Source organism: Bos taurus, chromosome 13 (genome assembly GCF_002263795.3).
Source record: "Bos taurus isolate L1 Dominette 01449 registration number 42190680 breed Hereford chromosome 13, ARS-UCD2.0, whole genome shotgun sequence".
Taxonomy (NCBI): Eukaryota; Metazoa; Chordata; class Mammalia; order Artiodactyla; family Bovidae; genus Bos; species Bos taurus.
The window spans coordinates 18370363-18393785 of record NC_037340.1 but is presented as its reverse complement, the minus strand read 5'-3'; the positions used below and the strand labels follow the sequence as shown (position 1 = coordinate 18393785).

At 38.0% G+C, this 23423-nt stretch overlaps 1 protein-coding gene across 6 annotated transcripts in view; it reads right to left on the bottom strand.

Moving 5' to 3' along the window:
• Positions 1-318: 318 nt before the first annotated feature.
• CUL2 (cullin 2) overlaps positions 319-23423 on the bottom strand; it is a 71520-nt gene continuing 48415 nt past the window's right edge. For all 6 annotated transcript variants that reach the window (XM_005214227.5, XM_025000723.2, XM_005214225.5 and 3 more), the window contains 12 exon segments: positions 23237-23361; positions 21305-21412; positions 18057-18116; positions 17246-17374; positions 17063-17149; positions 15940-16092; positions 15364-15441; positions 10943-11009; positions 6087-6289; positions 4322-4423; positions 1662-1778; positions 319-914 (listed from right to left, as the gene is read on the bottom strand). In XM_005214227.5, the coding sequence (XP_005214284.1) occupies positions 783-914; positions 1662-1778; positions 4322-4423; positions 6087-6289; positions 10943-11009; positions 15364-15441; positions 15940-16092; positions 17063-17149; positions 17246-17374; positions 18057-18116; positions 21305-21412; positions 23237-23361 (1361 nt within the window). In that variant the 3' untranslated portion in view covers positions 319-782.

The window sequence follows — 23423 nt, the reverse complement described above, 5'->3', positions numbered from 1 at the left end:
AGACAGGAGTAACACAGCCTGGGAATGACGGCGCTTTCTAAGCCAGACGCGGGGTCCCCGCAGTCCCCTCGCTCACGGTTCTGCGCTGCAGCAGGACACCACCAGAAACTCGAACAGAATCACAGCCTCACTCCTCACGAGGCTCACATCCAATGTAGTTCTAATCCATAAAAAGAAAGCATCACTTATGCTGAACGCATCCTTTATGCTGAAGGCATTCAGAAACAATAACTGAGACGTTTTCATGTAGGATTTAAACAGGAACACGAGGACTCACGGACATTTCTGAGCATTGTGATACTCCATCCACATAAAAAAGGCATTCTATTTCTTTATTTTTTTATTTGACAAGCAGCAATATCATGTTTGTCATTTTAATGTAGATACAATTATTAGGTTATCTGTCATATTACAATATTTAGGTTTTTTTTTTTTAATCTTATGTCCTTTAAGATACATTAAAAAAAAAAAACAAACACATCAACTGCAAACGTGAAGGGGAGAAAAAGCATGGTACCCAGCCGGATTTCCACATTTCAGCAATACTTCACTCATCCTTTTTTTTAATAAAGTTTTAAGAAATGTCATAATGACATGAGCTTGAAATATCTCTAGGCATCTTCTCTGACGCTCATGACGTGGCACTGGTGATGTTGTAAACAGCAGAGAAACAGGGGCTGCCAAATGACCAAATTATGGAGGCACAGGCCTGCCTTCTCCCACGGGGACACACCGGACGCTGACGGCAACGACCTCTCACACCAACGCTGGAGGACGCCGCGTCAGGCGACGTAGCTGTACTCATCTGCGGACGCCTGGCTGCGTTCGATGTACTGTTTGTCTATCAGGACTTCAATACACTTCTTAATCATGCTGATACTAGGGTTAAACCGAGCTCTTGACTGGCTAATCACCTGTGGGAGAGAGGCGGATGATAAAAATGCTCTTCTCACCAGGAGCACTTCGTTCAACTCTGATGCAATGCACAAAAATACCTTTTCATGCAAACTGTGGGAATAGTCTTAACGTTGAGGCTATGAAGGAATTTAAACGGTGAAGGGTACAGATACAGCCAAACCTAATAACATACTAAATCAAACCACAAACTAATTAATTTATTCATACACGCCCTCAAGCTTCCATTTAATCCCTCCGCAACTTCTGGCTCTTAGCTGAAAGAACACCTGCTCAAGAAAGCTTTCCCTAACACCCCCTGAGTCAAGACCTGTGTACACTCTCATTGTACCATATCCCTTTTCTTTGTGGCACATTAGTGTAATTTTATATTTACTGACACATTACTTCAGTAACGCATTTCTTCCTTACAACACTGAACTCCCAAAGGGCAGAAGCCATGTCCTGAGCTGGTGTGCACCCCACGGCGACTAGCACAGTGCTCCACCAAACGGGAGATGCGCGAATTCAAGGAATGAGTGAGTGGTGGACACGGTCGACCTCCTTCAGTAAATGGACACGAGGCTCAGACCTCTAAATCTAAACGTGAATTTAATACTGGATTTATGAGCACTGTTCCCCTTCAGAAACAAAAAGCATTTCTTTACGCTATACAGGAGTCACAGGTTTCTGTATCATCTTCACAAAGAAACATGCCTAATTCTAATACCCTCTGCCAAGAAGTCTTCAGGACGTTCCCCTTTTACCTCTTGAATAAGGGCATTATGCCGCAGTACTTTTCTCGCTTTCATGATACGAACTATAGCAGCCTGGAGGTACATTTTCCGGTCTTCGTCTACAGCACTTCTCGTCTGCTCCATTTCCTGTTTTATGAAGCCCATAAAAAGCAAAGGAGACCCTCAGTCATTGCACTTGTTTTTAACTCCTTTTATTTGTGAGTTTAAATAAATCTCCAATCAATACTGAGAATCAAACTATACAATTATGTGCCCAATATAACATAACCATTACCAACAGAATACCTATAAGTTATATATAATTTCTCAAGTTAAAGTGGGGAGGCTATTTTTTAAAAAATGAACACTACTGTACATTGTACTCAGTGTAAATAGTCAAGAAAGTAGAACTTAAGTGACACATTACTTCAGTAATGCATTTCTTCCTTACGACACTGAACTCATAAGTTACTTACTGAGAGTAATAAGTCTCAAGACCATGGACCTATGAGTGAGTAAACACTTATACCACAAAGCTTGCAGACTTTAGCAACTGGCTCCAAGTGGATACTGGATCAGGCTTCAAGGGCAAGAGCTGGGAAGGGCTCCATTTGACTCAAGCAGAGAAGCCAGGAAGGCTGGGCCAGAAGGGCCTCTCTCAGTGGAGGTCAAGGGAAGACAATGGTGGGAAGGCACAGAAGCAGGCAGTGCCACATTAACAGGGATCTCACAGCAGATAAAATACAACAGCACATGTTATCACCATTGCCTATAGGCATGCGATCTTGACCATTTTAGGGGTCAAACTGAATAGCAACTGATTAACATTTGACCTCGGGGGGGAGTTAAGTTCCCAGAGGCGTCTGACATATCTGAGACCTTCACAGCCTGCCTCAAGCCCAAGGTCAGGGTGGCACATGGGAAGCAATAAGGAAACCCCCAGTGACACGAACAGGCTGCCCGAGAACCACCACATCCACAGCGGAAGTTCACGGTGCACACTGGCTCACCCCAGGTCGGACTCTACTCCAGACCTACGAGCTCATCACAGTTTGAGTATTAACATGATCTCCATGCAGTTTATTTGCACAGGGAAGTCTGAAGGCATTTTCAACAGTTTTTCTTTGAAAGAAATGTGTTGCAAAACTTTCCCTTATTTTATGAATGAAAAATATGAGAGATTACATTATTCTTCAAGGTAGAAATTTCTTCAAGGTAGAAAAGAATACAAAACGAATCCATACATTTTAATAAAACTTAAAAGCAAATATGACTATGTTCATTGCAGCATTACTTACAACAGCAAAGATATGGAAGCAATCCAAGTGCCCATCAATAGAAGAATGGATAAAAAGATGTGGTGTATAGACACACAATGGTATATTACTCAGTCATAAAAAAAGAGTAAAGAAAATGTTGCCATTTGTGACAACACAGATGGACCTAGAGAGTATTATGCTGAGTGAAATAGGTTAGAGAAAGACATGCCTCCATGGTTTCATGTATATGTAAAATCTAAAAAAAAAAAAAAGAGCAAACATAGCAAAACAGAGTTACAGATACAAAGAATCAACAGGTGGTTGGAAGGGGGATGGGGGAAAGAGAAAAATCGGTGAGGGAGAGGAAGAGGTATAAACTTCCAGCAGCAAAATAAATGAGTCTTGGGAATGAAATGTGCAGTGTGGGGAAATTTATGTTGTAACTTTGTATGGTGATATATTGTAACTAGGCTTCTCATGGTGATCTAAATCACTATGTTGTGTAACAGGAACTAACGTAGCATCAATTATACTTCAAAAACAAACACACTCATTGAAAAAGAGATCACATTTGGTGTTAGCAGAGGCAGGGGTTGATGGGAGAGGGGAGGAAAATTGGATGAAGGCAGTTAGAAGGTACAGACTCCCAATTATAAAATGAGTATTAGAGATGTAATGTACAACATGAAAAATATAATTAATGCTGCTGTGTGTTATACATGAAAGTGGTTAGGACAGTAAATCCTGAGTTCTCATCACAAGGAAGTTTTTTTCCTACTTCTTTAATTTTGTCTCTATATGAGATGATCAATATTCACTAAACCGACTGTGATCATCATCTCAAGATGTATGTAAATCAAGTCATTATGCTGTACAGCTTAAACTTATACTGTGATGTATGGCAACTATATCTCAATAAAACTGGGAGAAAAAACAAAAGGGCAAATATGACTAAACTATGACACCTTTTTCCTAAGATTATACTGCTAAGTCACTTCAGTCGTGTCCGACTCTGTGCGACCCCATAGACAGCAGCCCACTAAGTTCCTCTGTCCCTGGGATTCTCCAGGCAAGAATACTGGAGTGGGTTGCCATTTCCTTCTCCAATGCATGAAAGCAAAAAGTGAAAGTGAAGTCGCTCAGTCGTGTCCGACTCTTAGTGACACCAAGGACTGCAGCCTACCAGGCTCCTCCGTCCATGGGATTTTCCAGGCAAGAGTACTGGAGTGGGGTGCCATTGTCTTCTCCGAAGATTATACTACTGTTTTTAAAATCTAAATACTGTTTGTGAGGCCAGTCAATGGAAAGAATAAACCAGAGAAGATGTATCCTAATTTTGATGTGCAAAATTCTGCATTGGTCTCAATGTTACTGCTTGTAAAGTCCAATGCTTAAATATTTACAAAAGAAATGACATCAGAAAGCACTTACCTGTGGTGTGTCTTTCTGCATTGACGTAGTAATTTTAAATTTTGTTCTTTTACTGCTAAAGTTCATATTTAATGAAAATGAAGATTCTACATCGATGTCTTCCTATAATTAAAAATAATTCATTTACACTTATAAAAATAAAATCATCAAATAACAACTGCTGCAAATAACACGCCATGAAGTTAAATAATGACCAAGCAAAAAACACTGAACTCTCATAATCTCTTATATTACAAATATTATTTAAGAGAAAATAATTGTCTTTTGTCAAATCATGAAAGAGAAAACAATTCTTTCCTAATTTTATACTTGATAGAATTTTAATCAGCTTAGATTCAGCAAAACTTTTTCTGGCCCAATGTTTAGCAGAATTTTAACATTTTAATTTTTATTAAATACCAAGGCTCATAATTTTTCCATTACATTTTGAAAAACCGAATTAACCAAAAATTTTTGAATACTATTACAATAACAAAATACCAATTAAAAATAACCTAATGATAGAAGCCAATTGGTTTCAATGGCATACAAGCTCACTTCCCTACCACCGAGTGTAATTCTGACATTACCCCCTAATGCACATTTTATCCACTCTGCCAGAAGCCAGTGGTCTTTTCTCAAGTGGAAGTTGTTAAGCCAATCTTTAGCTCTTAAGCTCTATTGAGCTTAAGAAAGCCACTTTTGTCATACACTGGAATTTCTCCACCAGCAGGACCATGGAGCACTTGGCAGATGGCACTTCCTCAGTAATAACCACAAAAAGTCTATTAAAGAAATGACAGCTTTGTATTTCCCATTTAATGTGCATAATATCTATCAATATTTATTTTGTACATTACTGAGCAGCAAAAATATATAATGTTTAGAAAAATACTTACCTTTTTAAGCATTTTAATTAAGCTTAAAAATTTAAACTTAAATTTTTAAGCTTAAAAGCTTTTTAATTAAAACTTTATTAATTCAATATTCTGCTGTTTCTGAAGTCAGAAAAATTAATCATTTCTCAAAATTAAGAAAAGCTTGATTTGAATTACAGCATGCATGCCATTCAGAGGCTACAAAAGTCATCTTTAGCAAGATGAACTGGTGTAGGCCATGAAGTAGAATAAAAACACAACATCATTTGCAAGAAGTTTTCCTTACAGGCACGATAATCTCAAACAGGAGATTGAACCCACATCTGTTGCTTTTTTAACTATTCAAATATCTATGAGATACTATAAAAACAAAAACATGTTACTAGGGGAAAAAAGTTATAAAGAAAAAAAGAAATGTACTATCAGCTTGCTAGTCCCAGGACAGACACTAAAACTATATGGGGCTGAGCTGAATCCTAGAGTTTAGGACTCTAAATTAAATGTGAGAGTGACAGCAGGAAACGGGAGTTACACGTTGTAAATACGCACAGAATAGACATCAATAAGCTGTCATTTCCTATCACAGAACCATGTAATCAAACATTAACTAAACACACAGAAGAGCCCAGAAAAGTTTATGACAGACTACAGTTTTAAAACCTCAATTAATCAGAATCCTTCTGATGCCAACTCTTAAATAATTTTCAAATAAAACTGAACAAAGGGCACTTGAGTACCAACTGACGGAGCCTTCTCTGAGACACTGAAAGAGCCTGAAGTAACGCGGCTTTCAAGCGCTACAAAGTACAAAGGGCATTAACGATTATAACCTTACTTTTAAGACTGCAAAGGTCCCATGAAGCTTTAATGTTTATAATACTTAAATTTCTTAAAGTATTACCCCATACCTTTTCTGAATCATGGTTAATCATTTTCACATCGAGTAATGATTTGATTGTTTTCGTCAGTTCCTTTTCATTCATCTGAGTGCTGTCTTGAAGCTCTTTATAGCTGACGGTTTCACTGTTGTTGAAGGCAAGAAGAACTGCCATTTGGTATGTTGTAACCATAGCTACGTATGGTTTGCCCAAATAGTTCATTTTAACTTCACCTGTAATTAAGACAAAATTGTGACAATAAGCTGATCACTCAAAGAAGCATTCCAAAATTACCTGATAAATAATTATTTCCAATATTTTCTCTTGAAAGAGTGAACCAAGAACTTAATTATTGAAAAGTTATTCCTGCTAGCAATGTAGCACTTGTTTGCTGAGGGGATGGGGGACGAGGGAGAATTGAGTGGAGGGATATTAGTCTGGGGTATCCAATATAATCACAGTTAAGCTATCAAACAGTTAATAGGAAAGCTAAGACCTGGGCAGAAAAAACAGTAAAAAGTGGAGGTGGAAGAGAAACAGACAAAAAGAGAAGACAGTCTGCTACCACAACTGCCTCCTGTGTGTCTATCTGGTCTACCCCAGGGAAGGTTCATGACTATGAGGACACCTCTATTGCAGCTCTGGCTAAAGCATAATTTCTGCTTAACTATAACAATGTTATTTTGTCTCATAAATTAAGTTTTTCTCCCCAGTAATCTTCTAGAAACAAACACAAATGTGAGGAGAGACAAACAGGCAGATTCATTATTTTGTTGAAATCAGTTCCGTTCAGTTGCTCTGAACTGGGTGTCTGACTCTTTGCGACCCCATGCACTGCAGCACGCCAGGCCTCTTTGTCCATCACCAACTCCCGGGGCTTACTCAAACTCATGTCCATTAAGTCGGCGATGCCATCCAACCATCTCATCCTCTGTTATCCCCTTCTCCTCCTGCCCTCAATCTTTCCCAGCATCAGGATCTTTTCCAATGAGTCCGTTCTTCGCATCAGGTGGCCAAAGTACTGGAGTTTCAGCTTCAGCATCAGTCCTTCCAATGAATATTCAGGACTGATTTCCTTTAGGATGGACTGGTTGGATCTCCTTGCAGTCCAAGAGACTCTCAAAGTCTTCTCCAACACCACAGTTCAAAAGCAACTTTCTTTATAGTCTGACTCTCACATCCAAACGTGACTACTGGAAAAACCATAGCTTTGACTAGATGGACCTTTGTTGGCAAAGTAATGTCTCTGCTTTTTAATATGCTGTCTAGGTTAGTCATAGCTTTTCTTCCAAGGAGAAAGCGTCTTTTAATTTCATGGCTGCATCTGCAGTGATTTTGGAAACCCCCAAAATAAAGTCTCTTACTATTTCCATTGTTTCCCCATCTATTTGCTATGAAGTGATGGGACCAGATGCCATGATCTTAGTTTTCTGAATGTTGAGTTTTAAGCCAACTTTTTCACTCTCCTCTTTTACTTTCAACAAGAGGCTCTTTAGTTCTTCTTTGCTTTCTGCCATATGGCTTCCCCTGTGGCTCAGCTGGTAAAGAATCCGCCTGCAATGTGGAAGACCTGGGTTCGATCCCTGGGTTGGGAAGACCCCCTGGAGAAGGGAAAGGCTACTTACTCCAGTATTCTGGCCTGGAGAATTTCATGGACCACAGGCCATGTGGTTACAAAGAGCCAGACACAACTGAACAAGTTTGTTGAAACAGTTGATGGAATAAAAATGTTCTAGACCCTACACTACCCTGAGAGCTGTAAAAACACATCAGGCTTCGGTCAACTACAGTTCTATCCATCTGGGGGCACGGGGGTGGTGGGTGAGCTCACCGAAGAGCTTGTAGCCAACACTGCTGTCAAACAGATACGCACTTGTAACGCAAGAAACGGTTACTACAAGTCAAAGAATCTCTTCCTAGAGCACAAAGTTGGGGTTTAGTGACTGCATTTCTCTTTCTCTTACACGCACATACACATCCTGCATTATTTGACTTTTACTGACTTATAAACTAAATCAGTATGAGATCTGATTTTTGGGTTCTACATTTTAACTCAAGAAAGTTGAATTTTACATGAACTTACCCCAAAGGCTCTGTTGGTGATAATTAGCAACTCTGGTCAAGATTTTGTGCTTCTTTTATTATTTAATAATATATATTTCATTCATTATATAATTAAAGAATTTACAGGCAATAAGTCAATTCTCCAACTTACTATCTATCACCAGACAGATATGCTTATTCTAACTTGTACTTTGCCTCAACTTTAAAAAAAAAAAACTAACACTCAGAAATGTTTTTCAAAATTATTTGAACACCTAGAGAAAAAAAAAAATTCTAATCTCTGAATTTCCACAAAAGGAGGTTTCAATAATTAATGGGAATATCCAATTCACATAGAGTTTAAGAATATTACCATTAGGATTGTCCTACTAACAATTAGTATAAAGAGCATTTTAAGAGCTTCATCTCAACATTAAAGTTTAGGAAATGTGGTGAGAGGCAAAAATATAAACCGCATAAATGGCATTAGACCATTTGTGCAATGACTGCTCGATCATATCCCAGAAACAAAGTATAAAATAATGCCTCAAGCATCTAGATGATTAAGCTAGGACCATCACCCAGCTGTCAAAGATGCTGCAACGTACTGCCAAGGGTCTGAAAACAGAGTGAGTCTCTGGCACAAGAACGCAGAGAGCATCAGGAGACAACGCAATTAAGGGCTCAAAGTATTCACTGATATCAAATCTGCAACTCTTAGAGAAAAAATGAAAACTTGTTAGTTTTCTTGCTATTTTCCACACATTATTAGTATCAGGGGTACATGGACTTCTCACTTTTTCCAGCACCATTCTCTTGTTACTCCTCTCAGAGCTGAAAAGACTGGGGAAAGGGTGAGGAGCATGTGGGGCAGGGAAGAAAACCCGAAATCTGGATGATTCACTTAATTACTGCTGGGTAAACAGGAAAGGAGAATGACAAAGAGGTCATTTAACCTTTAGAATAGGCTGAGAAACTGTGAGAGACTCCAAACTAGAATAAAACATTCTGATACACACATACTTGAAAAATTAGCCAACCATAATTCAAGTGATATTAACAGCTGCCAGAATAAACAGTAGGCAGAACTCTCAAAACACTTTCATCTGAGTTTCTCCCTTGTTACCTATCAGCAACCTAGTCTCTAGCGGAAAGTTTTTCCTTACAGAACAATGTCAGCTGCTAAACTGCTGAGTGCATGACAGAGTGTCATCGATCTGCAACCAGGAGTAAGAACCCGATTCAAGCCATGATCACCAGTGGATGCTCCAGCCAGGAGTGATCAGGACCCCCGAAGAGATATTCTCACCAATATCTTAATACACCTAGTTTCCAAACATCAAAAAGTTAAGTTCCTCATTAAAACTACTTGAAGAGATGGACTGATTACTGCTGAGGTAACTGCAAAGAGAGTTTAAACTCCCCAAGATATTTAGGGAAAGTAAAAGTAACTTTAATTCAAGTACATTAAAACACTGGTCCAGCAATGTATTGTTCCTTAAAACCAATTTACTAAATGAGAATATAAAAACTCACAACAGGTATAAAACTAAAAGCCAACTACTAAGTGACCACATACTAAGAATATCAGCAAACATCTCTTTATTTCACAAACAACTGAAAAATTAAAATGCTCAGCTTGTTCACTAAAGATACACTTGTATAAATATGTATTGAAAGCGAAGGTGAAAGTGAGGCTGCTCAGTCGTGTCCGACTCTCTGCAACCCCATGGACTATAGCCCCCCAGGCTCCTCCATCCATGGGATTCTCCAGGCAAGAGTACTGGAGTGGGTTGCCATTTCCTTCTCCAAGGGGATCTTCCCAACCCAGGGATCGAACCCGGGTCTCCCGCATTATGCTTATTTATTACGTACTAATATGCATTACTAACATAATGAGACATCGTATTTCAAATATAAAGTAATCAAATAAATGGTACTTATGTTTCTCTTTCCAACCCAGGAATCAATCTGCATATTCTGCATTGGCAGGTGGATTCTTTTACCACTGAGCCACCAGAAATTTCTCCAGTCAATTTCCTGACAAAGGTATGGCAACTAATCAGATTTTCCTGTATTATTTCTAAGAGACATTAACATACATGGATATCCTTTCCTTCTTATACAAACTGAAAGTTGATTCAATGCACTTTTCAAAGCATAGCTTTAGCAAAAGTAGACAAAATTCTGAGTGTTTGCTTTGGCTCACATCTTCAGGCAGCTCAGAGCAATATTACATACAAGCTCTCACCACCCAAAATATTAATTCTACTTTCCAATAAGTCGACCCCACTGTTCCAGGAAGAAGTTAAGGAAATGATTAGATTTTGATTAAACTTTTCTAAAACTGGGAAGTACTGGAAGTTAATTGGGACATTCTAGAAAAAGCATTTTCTACAGTAGTTCACTACAGTACCACAAATAAAAATCAAATGGTTAGGTCTCCTTGTGGTGCTGTAATAATTAATGAACTTTCTGAGGATGTCTGGCATATCTAGAAAGAACAGGTTTTTTAAGAGTATATGACTCATCAAGTCTGGGTTTCTAAATAAAATTCCAAATATCTATAAAAAGTGGTTTGTTACAGAAATGTAGGAAACCATTATAAAATTCAGAAATTCTGTATCAGCAGCACACTATTAAAAGTGCTGCATGTGGACTTCTTTATTGTTGCTTTAAGGGTAACCAGAAAGGTAGATGAAGAAGAAAAGGTTAAAAACTATAATTAGAAAAGAAAAAAAAAGACAACTATAATTAGGCTCTAAGAAATCTCTGTCCAAAATTTTAACATAATCATTATCAGGTAAATTTCATTAAACTAGATATAATTAAATGCATTTTACCTGTACAAAGATAGTGTAACCATGTAAGTTTCCTTCCACTGAAATGCTGGCTGTAAAATAATTCAAACTGTAAAAAAGAAAAAAGGAATCAAATTATTTTCAGCTACGACAACCTAACTTACTTGGCTATCACTACAATAAAAAAGCAAAAAGAAAATTCATGTTAGAAAAAGACATTAGAGCCCACAGAGTATATTTACTCATTTTATAGATAAGAAAACGCAAAATAAAAGCTCCTAATAAAGATTATGCAAATATCAGACCAGCCCTTTTCACTTACAACTCGGTCTGTGGTTTTCACGGCCAAACCACAGTCCTGCAAATCTGACTTTTTGCATAAATTCAGAAATTACTGTTTTGAATGATATCAATTTGAACTTTATAAATACAAGTGAAAGTTGCTCAGTCATGTCAGACTCCTTGTGATCCCATGGACTGTAGCCTTCGGGCTCCTCCCTCTATCCAGAGTTCTCCAGGCCAGAATACTGAAGTGGGTAGCTGCTCCCTTTACCAGGGGATCTTCCCAACCCAGGGATCGAACCCAGGTCTCCCGCATTGAAGGTAGATTCTTTATCAACTGAGCCACAAGGGAAGCCCAAGAATACTGGAGTGGGTAACCTATTCCTTCTCCAGCAGATCTTCCTGACCTAGGAATAGAACCGGGGTCTCCTGCATTGCAGGTGGATTCTTTACCAGCTGAGCTACCAGAGAAGCCAATAAAGCACTAAGCGAAAAACATTACTGTGCACATTTCAATACGAAAATATAAATAATAAAATCATACCTTCATCTCTAGTCTCCTTTAACATATACCCTTGTTGAAGGGACCGGTTGACTAGTGTCAACAGTTACTCCAAAAGTGACCACCATGATTTAACTTCCACATACAGTAAAACACTAATACAAGCAAAGCATCAGTCTTGACTCTGTATCCTTTTGTTGATACTACTGTGGAAAATTAAACATTCTAGTAACATAGCTTTGATATTAAAAAAATTCCTCCCTCTGACTGAATGTGGAACATCAGTCCAAAAAGTAGAGAGTTCTTTTTAAAGAGCTAGTACATAATCTACAGTGAGAAAATGATACTGAAATTGGACTTACTAGCCCGGAGAAGGCAATGGCACCCCACTCCAGTACTTTGCCTAGAAAATCCCATGGACGGAGGAGCCTGGTAGGCTGCGGTCCATGGGGTCGCTAGAGTCGGACACGACTTAGCTACTTCACTTTCACTTTTCACTTTCATGCATTGGAGAAGGAAACGGCAACCCACTCCAGTGTTCTTGCCTGGAGAATCCCAGGGACAGGGAAGCCTGGTGGGCTGCAGTCTATGAGGTCGCACAGAGTCGGACACGACTGAAGCGACTTAGCAGCAGCAGCAGCAGCAGGAAAAAAAAAAAAAGGACAAACTCCCTCTACTGGTACTGAAAGAAAGTTCAAATGGAGAAAACAATTTTCTTGAAAGCAAGATTTTACAGTCAGAAAGAAACTCGCTTTTTGTTTGTAAGTAAGGACACTGGAACCTAGGGGTGGTCATATGTTAATAAACAAAGTTTAAGGGGTTTATTCCAGTACTCCAATAAGTACTAGAAAATAATTATTTCAAGGAGAAAGAAAAGAATGACAAAGTTACGAGGAAACTATTACTATTTCTGCCCCCAACTTCTCCTTTAATTTCAATTGGCAAAGTAGGCTCTTAAGAAGAAATAAGTTTTAAGACTGTTAAAGGTGAGGGGCCGGTCAGTCTTCTAACTCTACCTTATGCATGGTATCTTAAAATATACCTGACTGTTCATATTATGCTAGCCTGCTGTTACCACTACCATCAGTGTTAGCATTAACTACTATCAGCTATCGTTTACTGAGTACTTACTTTACACATCTCACTTGATCTTCATATCAGCACTCTGAGTATTAGTATCATCAGTTAACAGAAAATTAGAAAGTTATTTGCCCTGAGTCACAGAGCACAGTAAATGACAGAACATGTAAAACCAGGATTTATGATCCCAAAGCTTACACTGTTATTTGATTTATAATCCTTATTTTGAAAGAAACAAAAACATACGTAATTCAAAGATTCAAACGGCACATTGTGAACTTCTCTAGGAAACAGTGTAATGAAGTATCATTTTCAATTTATTTTTATTTATTCATTTTTAACTGAAGGATAATTGCTTTACAATATTGTGTTGGTTTCTGCCATATATCAACATGAATCAGCTGTAAGTATAAATATGTCCCCTCCCTCTGGAACCCCCTCCCACCTCTCACCCATCCCACTCCTCCAGGGCACTGGTCTGAGCTCCCTAAGTCATAGAGCAAATTCCCACTGGCTACCTGTTTTACATATAGTAGTGTATATGTTTCCAGGCAACTCTCTCCGTTTTCATTTTAAATAACATATGCATACCTTGAGGTTCACAACCTCAAGTTATTGCCCAAATAAAAGACTACTGAAAGATAATGAAAGCCTCTTGGATACATGTATACGTATGACTGAGTCACCTTCACTGTTTACCTGCAACTATCACAAGATTGTTAATAGGCTATGAAGGTGAAATTATCACAAGATTGCTAGTTGGCAGTGAAACTGAAAGTTGCTTGGTCATGTCCAACTCTTTGTGACCCCATGGTCTATATAGTCCACGTATTCTCCAGGCCAGAAGACTGGAGTGGGTAGCCTTTTTCTTTTCCTGGAATCGAATGCAGGTCTCCTGCATTGCAATCAGATTCTTTACCAGCTGAGCCACAAGGAAAGCCCAAGAATACTGGAGTGAGTAGCCGATCCCTTCTCCAGTGGATCTTCCCAACCTACGAATTGAACCAGGGTCTCCTGCATTGCAGGTGTATTCTTTAAGAGCTGAGTTACCAGGGAAGCTCTGGTTAGTTGGCTATACTCCAACATAAAATAAAAAGTTAATGAAAAGGATAATAAAGATTTTGCTAGAAAAAAAAAAAGCTACCTAAACTTCCATCCAATCAAGAAATAAGGCTTGTTTGGTGAGTTAGAGAATCAAAAAGGGTCAGTTGGAAGAGAAATGGAAACACATCCATCCATTCAAAAATTTGTACATGAATGTTCAGAGTAGCATGACTTATACACCCAAAAGATCAAAACAGCTCAAACGCCCATCAACTGATGTTGGATGAGTAAATAAAATGTGGTGACTCCATACAATGGAACATTATTTGGCAGTATTTGGCATAGGCTAAAACATGGATAAACCGCGACATTCTGCAAAATGAATGAAGGCAGTCACAAAAGACCATGTATGACATAGCACTACAACAGATGTCCAGAACGGGTAAATCTACAGAGAAAGAAAGCAGACTGCCTAGGGCTGGGGAGCGGGCAGGGAGCTGGTGAAGGTGAAGAGTGACTGCTAAAGGGTAGGGGGTTTCTTTCAGGGTAATTAAACAATTAAAATGTTCTAAAATTAATGGTGCTGATGAACATACTGTGAATATACTGAAAACCACTGAAAGTGTCCATGTTACATGAATTGTATAGTGCTGTGGCCTGAATGTGTCTCCCCAAATTTGTATGTTGAAATCCTGATGCCCAATGTGATGGTTCTTCAAGGTAGGGCCTTTGGGAGGTGCTTAGATCCCCTCATCTAAGGCATTAAATCCCACAGAGCTCCCCAGCTCCTGCTCCCACGTGAGGTCACAGTCTGTCACCTTCGTGGGCCTTTGCCCCACCATGCTGTCATCCTGGCCTCGAACTTCCAGCCTCGAGAACCATGAGAAATCAATCTGTTGTCTATAAGCCACCTAAGCTGCAGTGTTTTGTTACAGCAGCCTTATGGAATGACTAAGCCATATGGTACATGAATTATAGCTCAACAGCTGCCGACAATGGAGTCTCCACAGTCTCTGAAAACGCTCCAGGTTAGAATTCTCAGGTTTCTATTCAGTCACATTTTAAGACCATGTTTACTTATATTTTCCATCTTCAATACATTTTTTTTCCTAGAATATTTCCCATTTGCTATATATTTACACAAATTATAGCCCAGAAACAAAAATAACCATTATAAAGGATAAATGAATTATAAAAACGGCTCCACATTCAAGCGAAAAATTAGAAGAGGACTGCTTTCAGTCCTGGATTCTAAAACTTTCTTCTAACATCAACATTGTTGTAATTTAGAATTACTCATGACAGATAATCGATTTACTAAGAGTGAGAGACACGTTCTGACAAAGAACCGACACCACCAAGTTGTTTTAGTTTAGTGTTAACTAGAAACTATTATCATTTACGTTCTTCCTACAAGGCAGAATAATCATAACTTGTGACTATGTTTTTACATCACATGAGCCCTTAAGACTTTGAAGAAATATTTAAAGTGATATAACATGAAGACAATTATTAAAATTCCTTTGGTCTTCCAATATATCTTCTGTCCACTTACCATCTGTACACTTTTTTCCAATTCCTGGGGAATTGCAAATGTAGATGAAGGAGCCTGAGTAAGAGGCCATGCACCAGCCTAAAAGGAGAAGAGTAAAACTGTTAAATAGATACACCTCTCACTTGAAAGTGAATGTTTATAAAATGATGCAAGTAACTACAATGGGAATCCCTGGTAACTCAGCAGTAAAGAATCTGCCTGCAATGCAAGAGACTTGAGTTTGATCCCTGGGTCGGAAAGATCCCCGGGAGAAGACATGCCAACTCACTCCAGTATTCCTGCCTGGGAAACCCCTTGGACATTGGCAGACTACAGTCCATGGGATCTTTAGAGCTGGTCACGACACACCAACTAACACCACCACCACAAGCAACTAAAACAACCTTTTCTCCTCCCTTCAAATGCTGATAAAACCCATCAGCATGACTATCAGGGCACAGTTCATTCCATATCAACGTAACATGTAACTTCAGAAGCTATAACCCTCTGACTGAAAGAAAGGCAATCAGGCATCCATCTATTAATCAGTCCTCTGTATCAGAAATGATTAGTAAATGTCCACAATAAAACACCTACCTGTAGAACATATATTTGAAAACTAATTCCCAAATCTATTACTGTGTCCTGATTTTTGATAAAATTGTTGAACTTATTGTTGAGATCTGCACTGACACTCATATCTGTATACATCCGATGTAGCTTGCTGGTAAATTCATAACCACAGGCTTGCTGTAGAAGAAAGTTTTAAAGATTTAAAAACAAAAATAATAAACCATACTGATTATTAAGAATGTGCTACTGCTATGTGTCTGGTCAAAGATCCGGCCTGTACACTCACACCGAAGGCCTACGTTATTCATCACGCAAAACAGCGATTCTAAATATTTCAAAAATTCCTTTCTTTTTTTTTTTAACGTCGATTAAATGAGTGAATGAAAACAAGTATTCATGAAATAAATTTCCATTTAAAACAGCAACTTTTCTATAAATCTGTATGTCATTTCAACACTAAAAACTGCTTCATTACTGTAAGATACCTTAGAAGGTTTACAGATAGTACTGAATACACATGAAAGGTAACTGGGAATATTTGAGCCAGTGTTAATGTTATAAGGAGGACACTGAGGCAGATTTTTAATACTATCAGCTGAATAATGAAGAAATCTATTTCTTTGAAATTATTCCAAACTCTGTGATCATCAGGTCAAAAAATCTGGATCTCTAATCTTGGGATATAAAAAGCTTTGTTAACATTATCTTTAAAAATTAAAAGTTATTTTTGGTATCTTTGAAAAGGACTGCATATTCAATGTGTGCTATACAGGAAAACTATCAACTATTGAATAACTCAGAATAAATATGAATCAGCAACTGCTTATCTCATCATTGTGTAAACTAAAATCACATAAAAGTGAACTGAAATTCAAATGCCCTCCACAAAACCTGTACTTAAAGGAATATTTTAGGTATGCTTGTTTCTAAGTAATACAAATCATACCTTGTAGATGATTCTATATCAACATATAGAGACTCTGTCCTTTAATACAGCATTTGCATGTGCGAACATGAAACTACACTTTACATTTAACCAGTCAACTGCTAATGAATTATTTCCTGTTATTACTCATACTGTGAAAATGACCATCTCTGTGTGCTAGTGAAATAACTTCTAAGACATCATATCAAAGTCCTACAGTACCTTTAATTTATTGATCATGGCTTCTTCGGAATCCATAGACATAGATAACCCATGAATTAAACGCTTCGCCAACATTCTTGCGTAGAACTACATTAAAAAAGATTAAAAGATTATTTCCGTTCTGATTTAAAGTTCAAAGATTAATCAAAGCTGACACATAAAACTTTCAGACTCAAAAATTACCTTTTGAAAAACATCTTTATCATCGATATATTTGAAGACAGTGATAAAGCTCGTGAGCTTGTCCTCTACTTCATTCTCTGTCATCCCCTTTGCTGATTTCTTCAGCAAGTTGTCACAGTACTTAGCGAGCTCAAATAGAAATCAACAGTAACTCTTACAAAGGGTCCTTCTCAAAGGAGGCACCATGGTAACAATGCAAAATAGGATCATGGGTTTTTGTCATCCTCAAGCTTATGTTTTCAAATTATGCACTAAAACTTAAAATACATGTCAATGGGTGAATTTTTTAAAAAAAACTATAAACAAGTAAAATCTAATCAACACTGAATGATCCGATGGAGCACTGATATAAGTAACTAGGTTTTGATGCAACACTTAGGTGAGTTTTGAGCAGCAATGTCATTGACATTAAAAAATACTTATTAAAAATCGTACAACAACCTTATAAGCAAGCTTCCTTTAAAGGCTTTCATTTGTCATCAAATTCTCCCTTTAGAGTTGAAGATAAAATTAAGCTTCTATGAAATGCGATACAAATTATTTTAAAGCAGTCATCCTTTCCAACCCAAAGTTTGTAAGATGGAATATTTTCTCCTTCAATTATTTTTTAAGAAAAGGCTACAGAGATGACCTACTGCATCCCTTATACAAATGCCAAATTATATACAATGTTGATCAGTTTCTATTTTTAATAATAATTTCATTAATTTTTTAAAAAACTGCTACCAAAAAAAATCTGACATTCATCTCAGCTTGCATTCTCTAATGACAATTTTTCATAAGATTACATTTATGCAACCATCAAACTTACCAATTCAGGTGCTTTGCAAACAGACTTGGGTTCTCTGTAATTTACAACTGATGTAAGGGCCTAAATGGAAGACAGAACAGGAATTAGTCGCCAGCAATAGGGTAAAAGACCTTTTAGAACTAACACCCAAAAAAGATGTCCTTTTCATTATAGGGGACAGGAATGCAAAAGTAAGAAGTCAAGAAAACACCTAGGGAACAGGCAAATTTGGCCATGGAGTACAGAATGAAGCAGGGCAAAAGCTAATGCAGTTTTGCCAAGAGAACGTACTAGTCATAGCAAACACCTTCTTCCAACAACACAAGAGAAGACTCTACACATGGATATCACCAAATGGCCAATACCGAAATCAGATTGATTATATTCTTTGCAGCCAAAGATGGAGAAGCTCTATACAGTCAGCAAAAACAAGACCAGAAGCTGACTGTGGCTCAGATCATGAACTCCTTATTGCCAAATTCAGACTAAAATTAAAGAAAAGTGGGGAAAACCAATAGACAATTCAGGCATGACCTAAATCAAATCCCTTATGATTATACAGTGGAAGTGAGAAATAGATTTAAAGGACTAGATCTGATAGAGTGCCTGATGAACTATGGACGGAGGTTCGTGACATTGTATAGGAGACAGGGATCAAGACCATCTTCAAGAAAAAGAAATGAAAAAAAGCAAAATGGCTGTCTGAGGAGGCCTTACAAATAGTTGTGAGAAGAAGAGAAGTGAAAAGAAAAGGAGAAAAGGAAAGGTATACCCATTTGAATGCAGAGTTCCAAAGAATAGCAAGGAGATAAGAAAGCCGACCTCAGAAATCAGTGCAAAGAAACAGAGGAAAACAATAGAATGGGAAAGCCTATAGATCAATCCAAGAAAATCAGAGATACCAAGGGAACATTTCATGCAAATATGGGCTCAATAAATGACAGAAATGGTATGGACCTAACACAAGCAGAAGATATTAAGAAGAAGTAGAAAGAATACACAGAAGAACTGTACAAAAAAGATCTTCACGACCCAGATAATCACGATGGTGTGATCACTCACCTGGAGCCAGACATCCTGGAATGTGAAGTCAAGTGGGCCTTAGAAAGCATCACTATGAACAAAGCTAGTGGAGGTGATGGAATTCCAGTTGAACTATTTCAAATCCTAAAAGATGATGCTGTGAAAGTGCTGCACTCAATGTGTCAGCAAATTTGGAAAACTCAGCAGTGGCCACAGGACTGGAAAAGGTCAGTTTTCATTCCAATCCCAAAGAAAGATAATGCCAAAGAATGCTCAAACTACCGCACAATTGCACTCATCTCACACGCTAGTAAAGTAATGCTCAAAACTCTCCAAGCCAGGCTTCAGCAATATGTGAACCGTTAACTTTCAGATGTTCAAGCTGGTTTTAGAAAAGGCAGAGGAACCAGAGATCAAATTGCCAACATCCGCTAGATCAACAAAAAAGCAACAGAGCTCCAGAAAAACATCTATTTCTGCTTTATTGATTATGCCAAAGCCTTTGACTCTATGGATCACAATAAACTGTGGAAAATTCTGAAAAAGATGGGAATACCAAACCACCTGACCTGCCTCCTGAGAAATCTGTATGCAGGTCAGGAAGCAACAGTTAAAACTGGAGATGGAACAACAGACTGGTTCCAAATAGGAAAAGGAGTACGCCAAGGCTGTATACTGTCACCCTGCTTATTTAACTTCTATGCAGAGTACATCATGAGAAACACTGGGCTGGAAGAAGCACAAGCTGGAATCAAGATTGCCGGGAGAAATATCAATAACCTCAGATATGCAGATGACACCACCCTTATGGCAGAAAATGAAGAGGAACGAAAAAGCCTCTTGATGAAAGTGAAAGAGGAGAGTGAAAAAGTTGGCTTAAAGCTCAACATTCAGAAAACGAAGATCATGGCATCTGGTCCCATCACTTCATGACAAATAAATGTGGAAACGGTGGAAACAGTGGCTGACTTTACTTTTTTGGGCTCCAAAATCACTGCAGATGGTGACTGCAGCCATGAAATTAAAAGACGCTTACTCCTTGGAAGGAAAGTTATGACCAACCTAGATAGCATATTAAAAAGCAGAAACATTATTTTGTCAACAAAGGTCCGTCTAGTCAAGGCTATGGTTCTTCCAATAGTCATGTATGGATGTGAGAGTTGGACTGTGAAGAAGGCTGAGCGCCGAAGAATTGATGCTTTTGAACTGTGGTGTTGGAGAAGACTCTTGAGAGTCCCTTGGACTACAAGGAGATCCAGCCAGTCCATCCTAAAGCAGGTAAGTCCTGGGTGTTCATCATAAGGACTGATGTTGAAGCTGAAACGCCAATACTTTGGCCACCTGATGCAAAGAGCTAACTCATTGAAAAGGACCCTGATGCTGCGAAAGATTGAGGACAGGAGGAGAAGGTGACGACAGAGGATGAGATGGTTAGGTGGTATCACTGACTCAATGGACATGAGTTTGGGTAAACTCCGGGAGTTGGTGATGGACAGGGAGGCCTGGCGTGCTGTGGTTCATGGGGTCACAAAGAGTCGGACACGGCTGAGTGACTGAACTGAACTGAATAGAGTAAAAATACAGTTGGCTTAATATATGCTATAATCGGTACATCCAAAAATTACTACCTGACACAACACATGGCATTTTGGTGGTAGTTTGTTAATATTCTTTTCATATATAATACAGAGTAAACTCCTATCCTTGTATCCCTCGTGACAATTATATAATGATTATATGTATCCTGTTCCTACTGAAAGATGCTCTTTAAAACTTATTTCTAATATCTGAACACTGACAAAATAAAACTATATTTTAAAAAATTTTACAACAAACATGTAAGCAAATTTAAATTCAAGTTTGTAAAATATATTTATTTTTCTTTCAAGTATTTTTCAATATAGCCTAAGTATTATATTCAAAGGAAAAAAGAGCACTAAATAATACTAAAATTATACATGTAATTTTCAGAATGTACTAGTATATTAACAAGTCTCCTTTTACAGAAAAATCATGGGAAATTCAATTCCCATATAATCCAAGCACTCAATTTAATAATTTAGTTATTTACTTAAAAATTATAAGTTACATACTTCCGACTTTCACTATGAAGTTGGTTAAGGTTAAGCTTCATGTACAGATTAGAAATCTCATAATTAGTAGCCCTATTTCTGAAACTACTTAAAGAATAATGATTAAATTAGGAGAATTATATATAGATAAAGATACATGTATTGAAAAGTTACCTTATCCAACGCACTCATAAAGTGCTGATCACCATTCAAAACAGTGTTGATAAGTTGAACAAATTTACCATGTACTTCTAAAACTGACTCCACAAATAGTGTTGGCATCTAAAAGTAAGAAATACAAAACCATATTTTAAGAAGTTCAGGGATAAAACAATTAGGCTTAGTAAAGACTGCTTAAGAGTAAACTTTTCCCCCAGCAAACAATGTTACAAACAACACACATCCTCAAAAAATGTTTTCAGCTGAGACAGTCAAAATCCAAAACTTCAGTGTTGAAATGAGCTGTCACTCAACACCAGAAATGGAGGACTGTGGTTCCTCTTCCAGAAGAACCCATGGAAAACACACTTCTCTCTGGTGCTAGGATTCTGTATCATAAGGGTAACAAGATACAATCCCAGAACTACCAGGCCTATCGATTTCATAGGGGATTACGTAAACAAAAACGGCCTTCAAAGTCACTAACGGCTGAGAGAGGGGAGAGGTTAAAAAGGTATTATCTGTGAAAACTGAGACTCTCAAGAGTTTAGCAGCAGCGTTCTCCACATCTCACAGGGAAGAGATACCTAGTAGTGCAAAAGTGAGTTTTCACTATTAATGGAGATGACTATGGAGTTAGACCTAAGACCTCTAAGTCAGCTAACATTTTCTGAGTTTCCTATGAACACCTTCTCTTGTACTTGCATCTCCCAGGCCGTGACACTAAACTCTATGCCTCTATGACCAATGTCACTCCACACTCTGAATCTGTAAAACTAACACAAACTAAGAAAACTAATAAATAATACAGGCTATTAGATCTAAACAATATAAACCAACAGTTTGACAAAAACAGAAAAGTTTATGCATTAGTGTGACAGGACATGCATCTAAATCTACGGCTAAGGTCCTGTCAATAAGGTCTATAGGGCTTCCCTGATAGCTCAGTTGGTAAAGAATTCCTCGGCAATGCAGGAGACCCAGGTTCGATTCCTGGGTCGGGAAGATCTGCTGGAGAAGGGATAGGCTATCCACTCCAGTATTCCTGGACTTCCCTTGTGGCTCAGGTGGTAAAAAATCCACCTGCAATGCTGGAGACCTGGGTTTAAGCCTTGGGTTGGGAAGATCCCCTGGAGAAGGGAAAGGCTACCCGCTTCAGTATTCTGGCCTGGAGAATTCCATGGACTGTATAGTCCATGGGGTTGCAAAGGGTCAGACACGAGTGAATGACATCTCTTTTCTTTAAATAAGGTCTATACACAGATCACTCCTCATAGGGGAGCAAATAGCTCTACTTAGGGAAGACAAGTGACATATGATGTCATTTCTACCTCAGTTGTCATCCATTACTAGTAAAACCAAGGAAGGTGATCCAACAAAACTTGACAACAGGAGCATACTTTGATAGGAAAGACACCTTGTTGTAACTCATTTAAATGGCAGGGAACTCTTAAGACAGATAAGAATTGGGGACATGAGGATCACTGTTGAGTATTTTGGGTAGTAAGCATGTATTTAGGGAAGATAGTTTTAATCCAAATTTGCTTCCTGGGCTATCATACCCAGGACATGTAAAAGGAAACCAAATTGTAAGTTGTTTATATGATCACTGATTAATACCATTACTACTACAATTAGCTAAACACAGATGCTAGTTATATAGAAACACAACTGTTTTGAAATAGCAAATATACTTTTCTGTGAGAAATTAACGAAGAATTGGTAAATGAACACAGTAGTGTAAGAAGTCTTACTCAACTGATTTCCTAATCACTGATAATTCTAAAACATGTCCAACAAATTCTAGGTTTGAACATTTTAATAAAGATGTCTCGTTTATTAGCATGGTAGGACTTTTCTTTCATGCTTTTAAACAGTAAAGTCAAAAGAAAAACTCCATGATAGTCTGATTAAGAGAAAAATCTTCCCGTTCCTTATGTCACTCACATTTTCCTGAGTAAGATTACTGGTTGCTCTAAGGCCCTCATCATGGATATGATTTTGCAGCTCCTGAATCATATGAGGTAAACCAGTGGACACAGCACGGAGTAAGACATACATATTTGCCATGTCTGAGGGGAGAAAGAAATTTATTACGAAATTTACAAACAGTTTAAAGAATATTTTTAATACA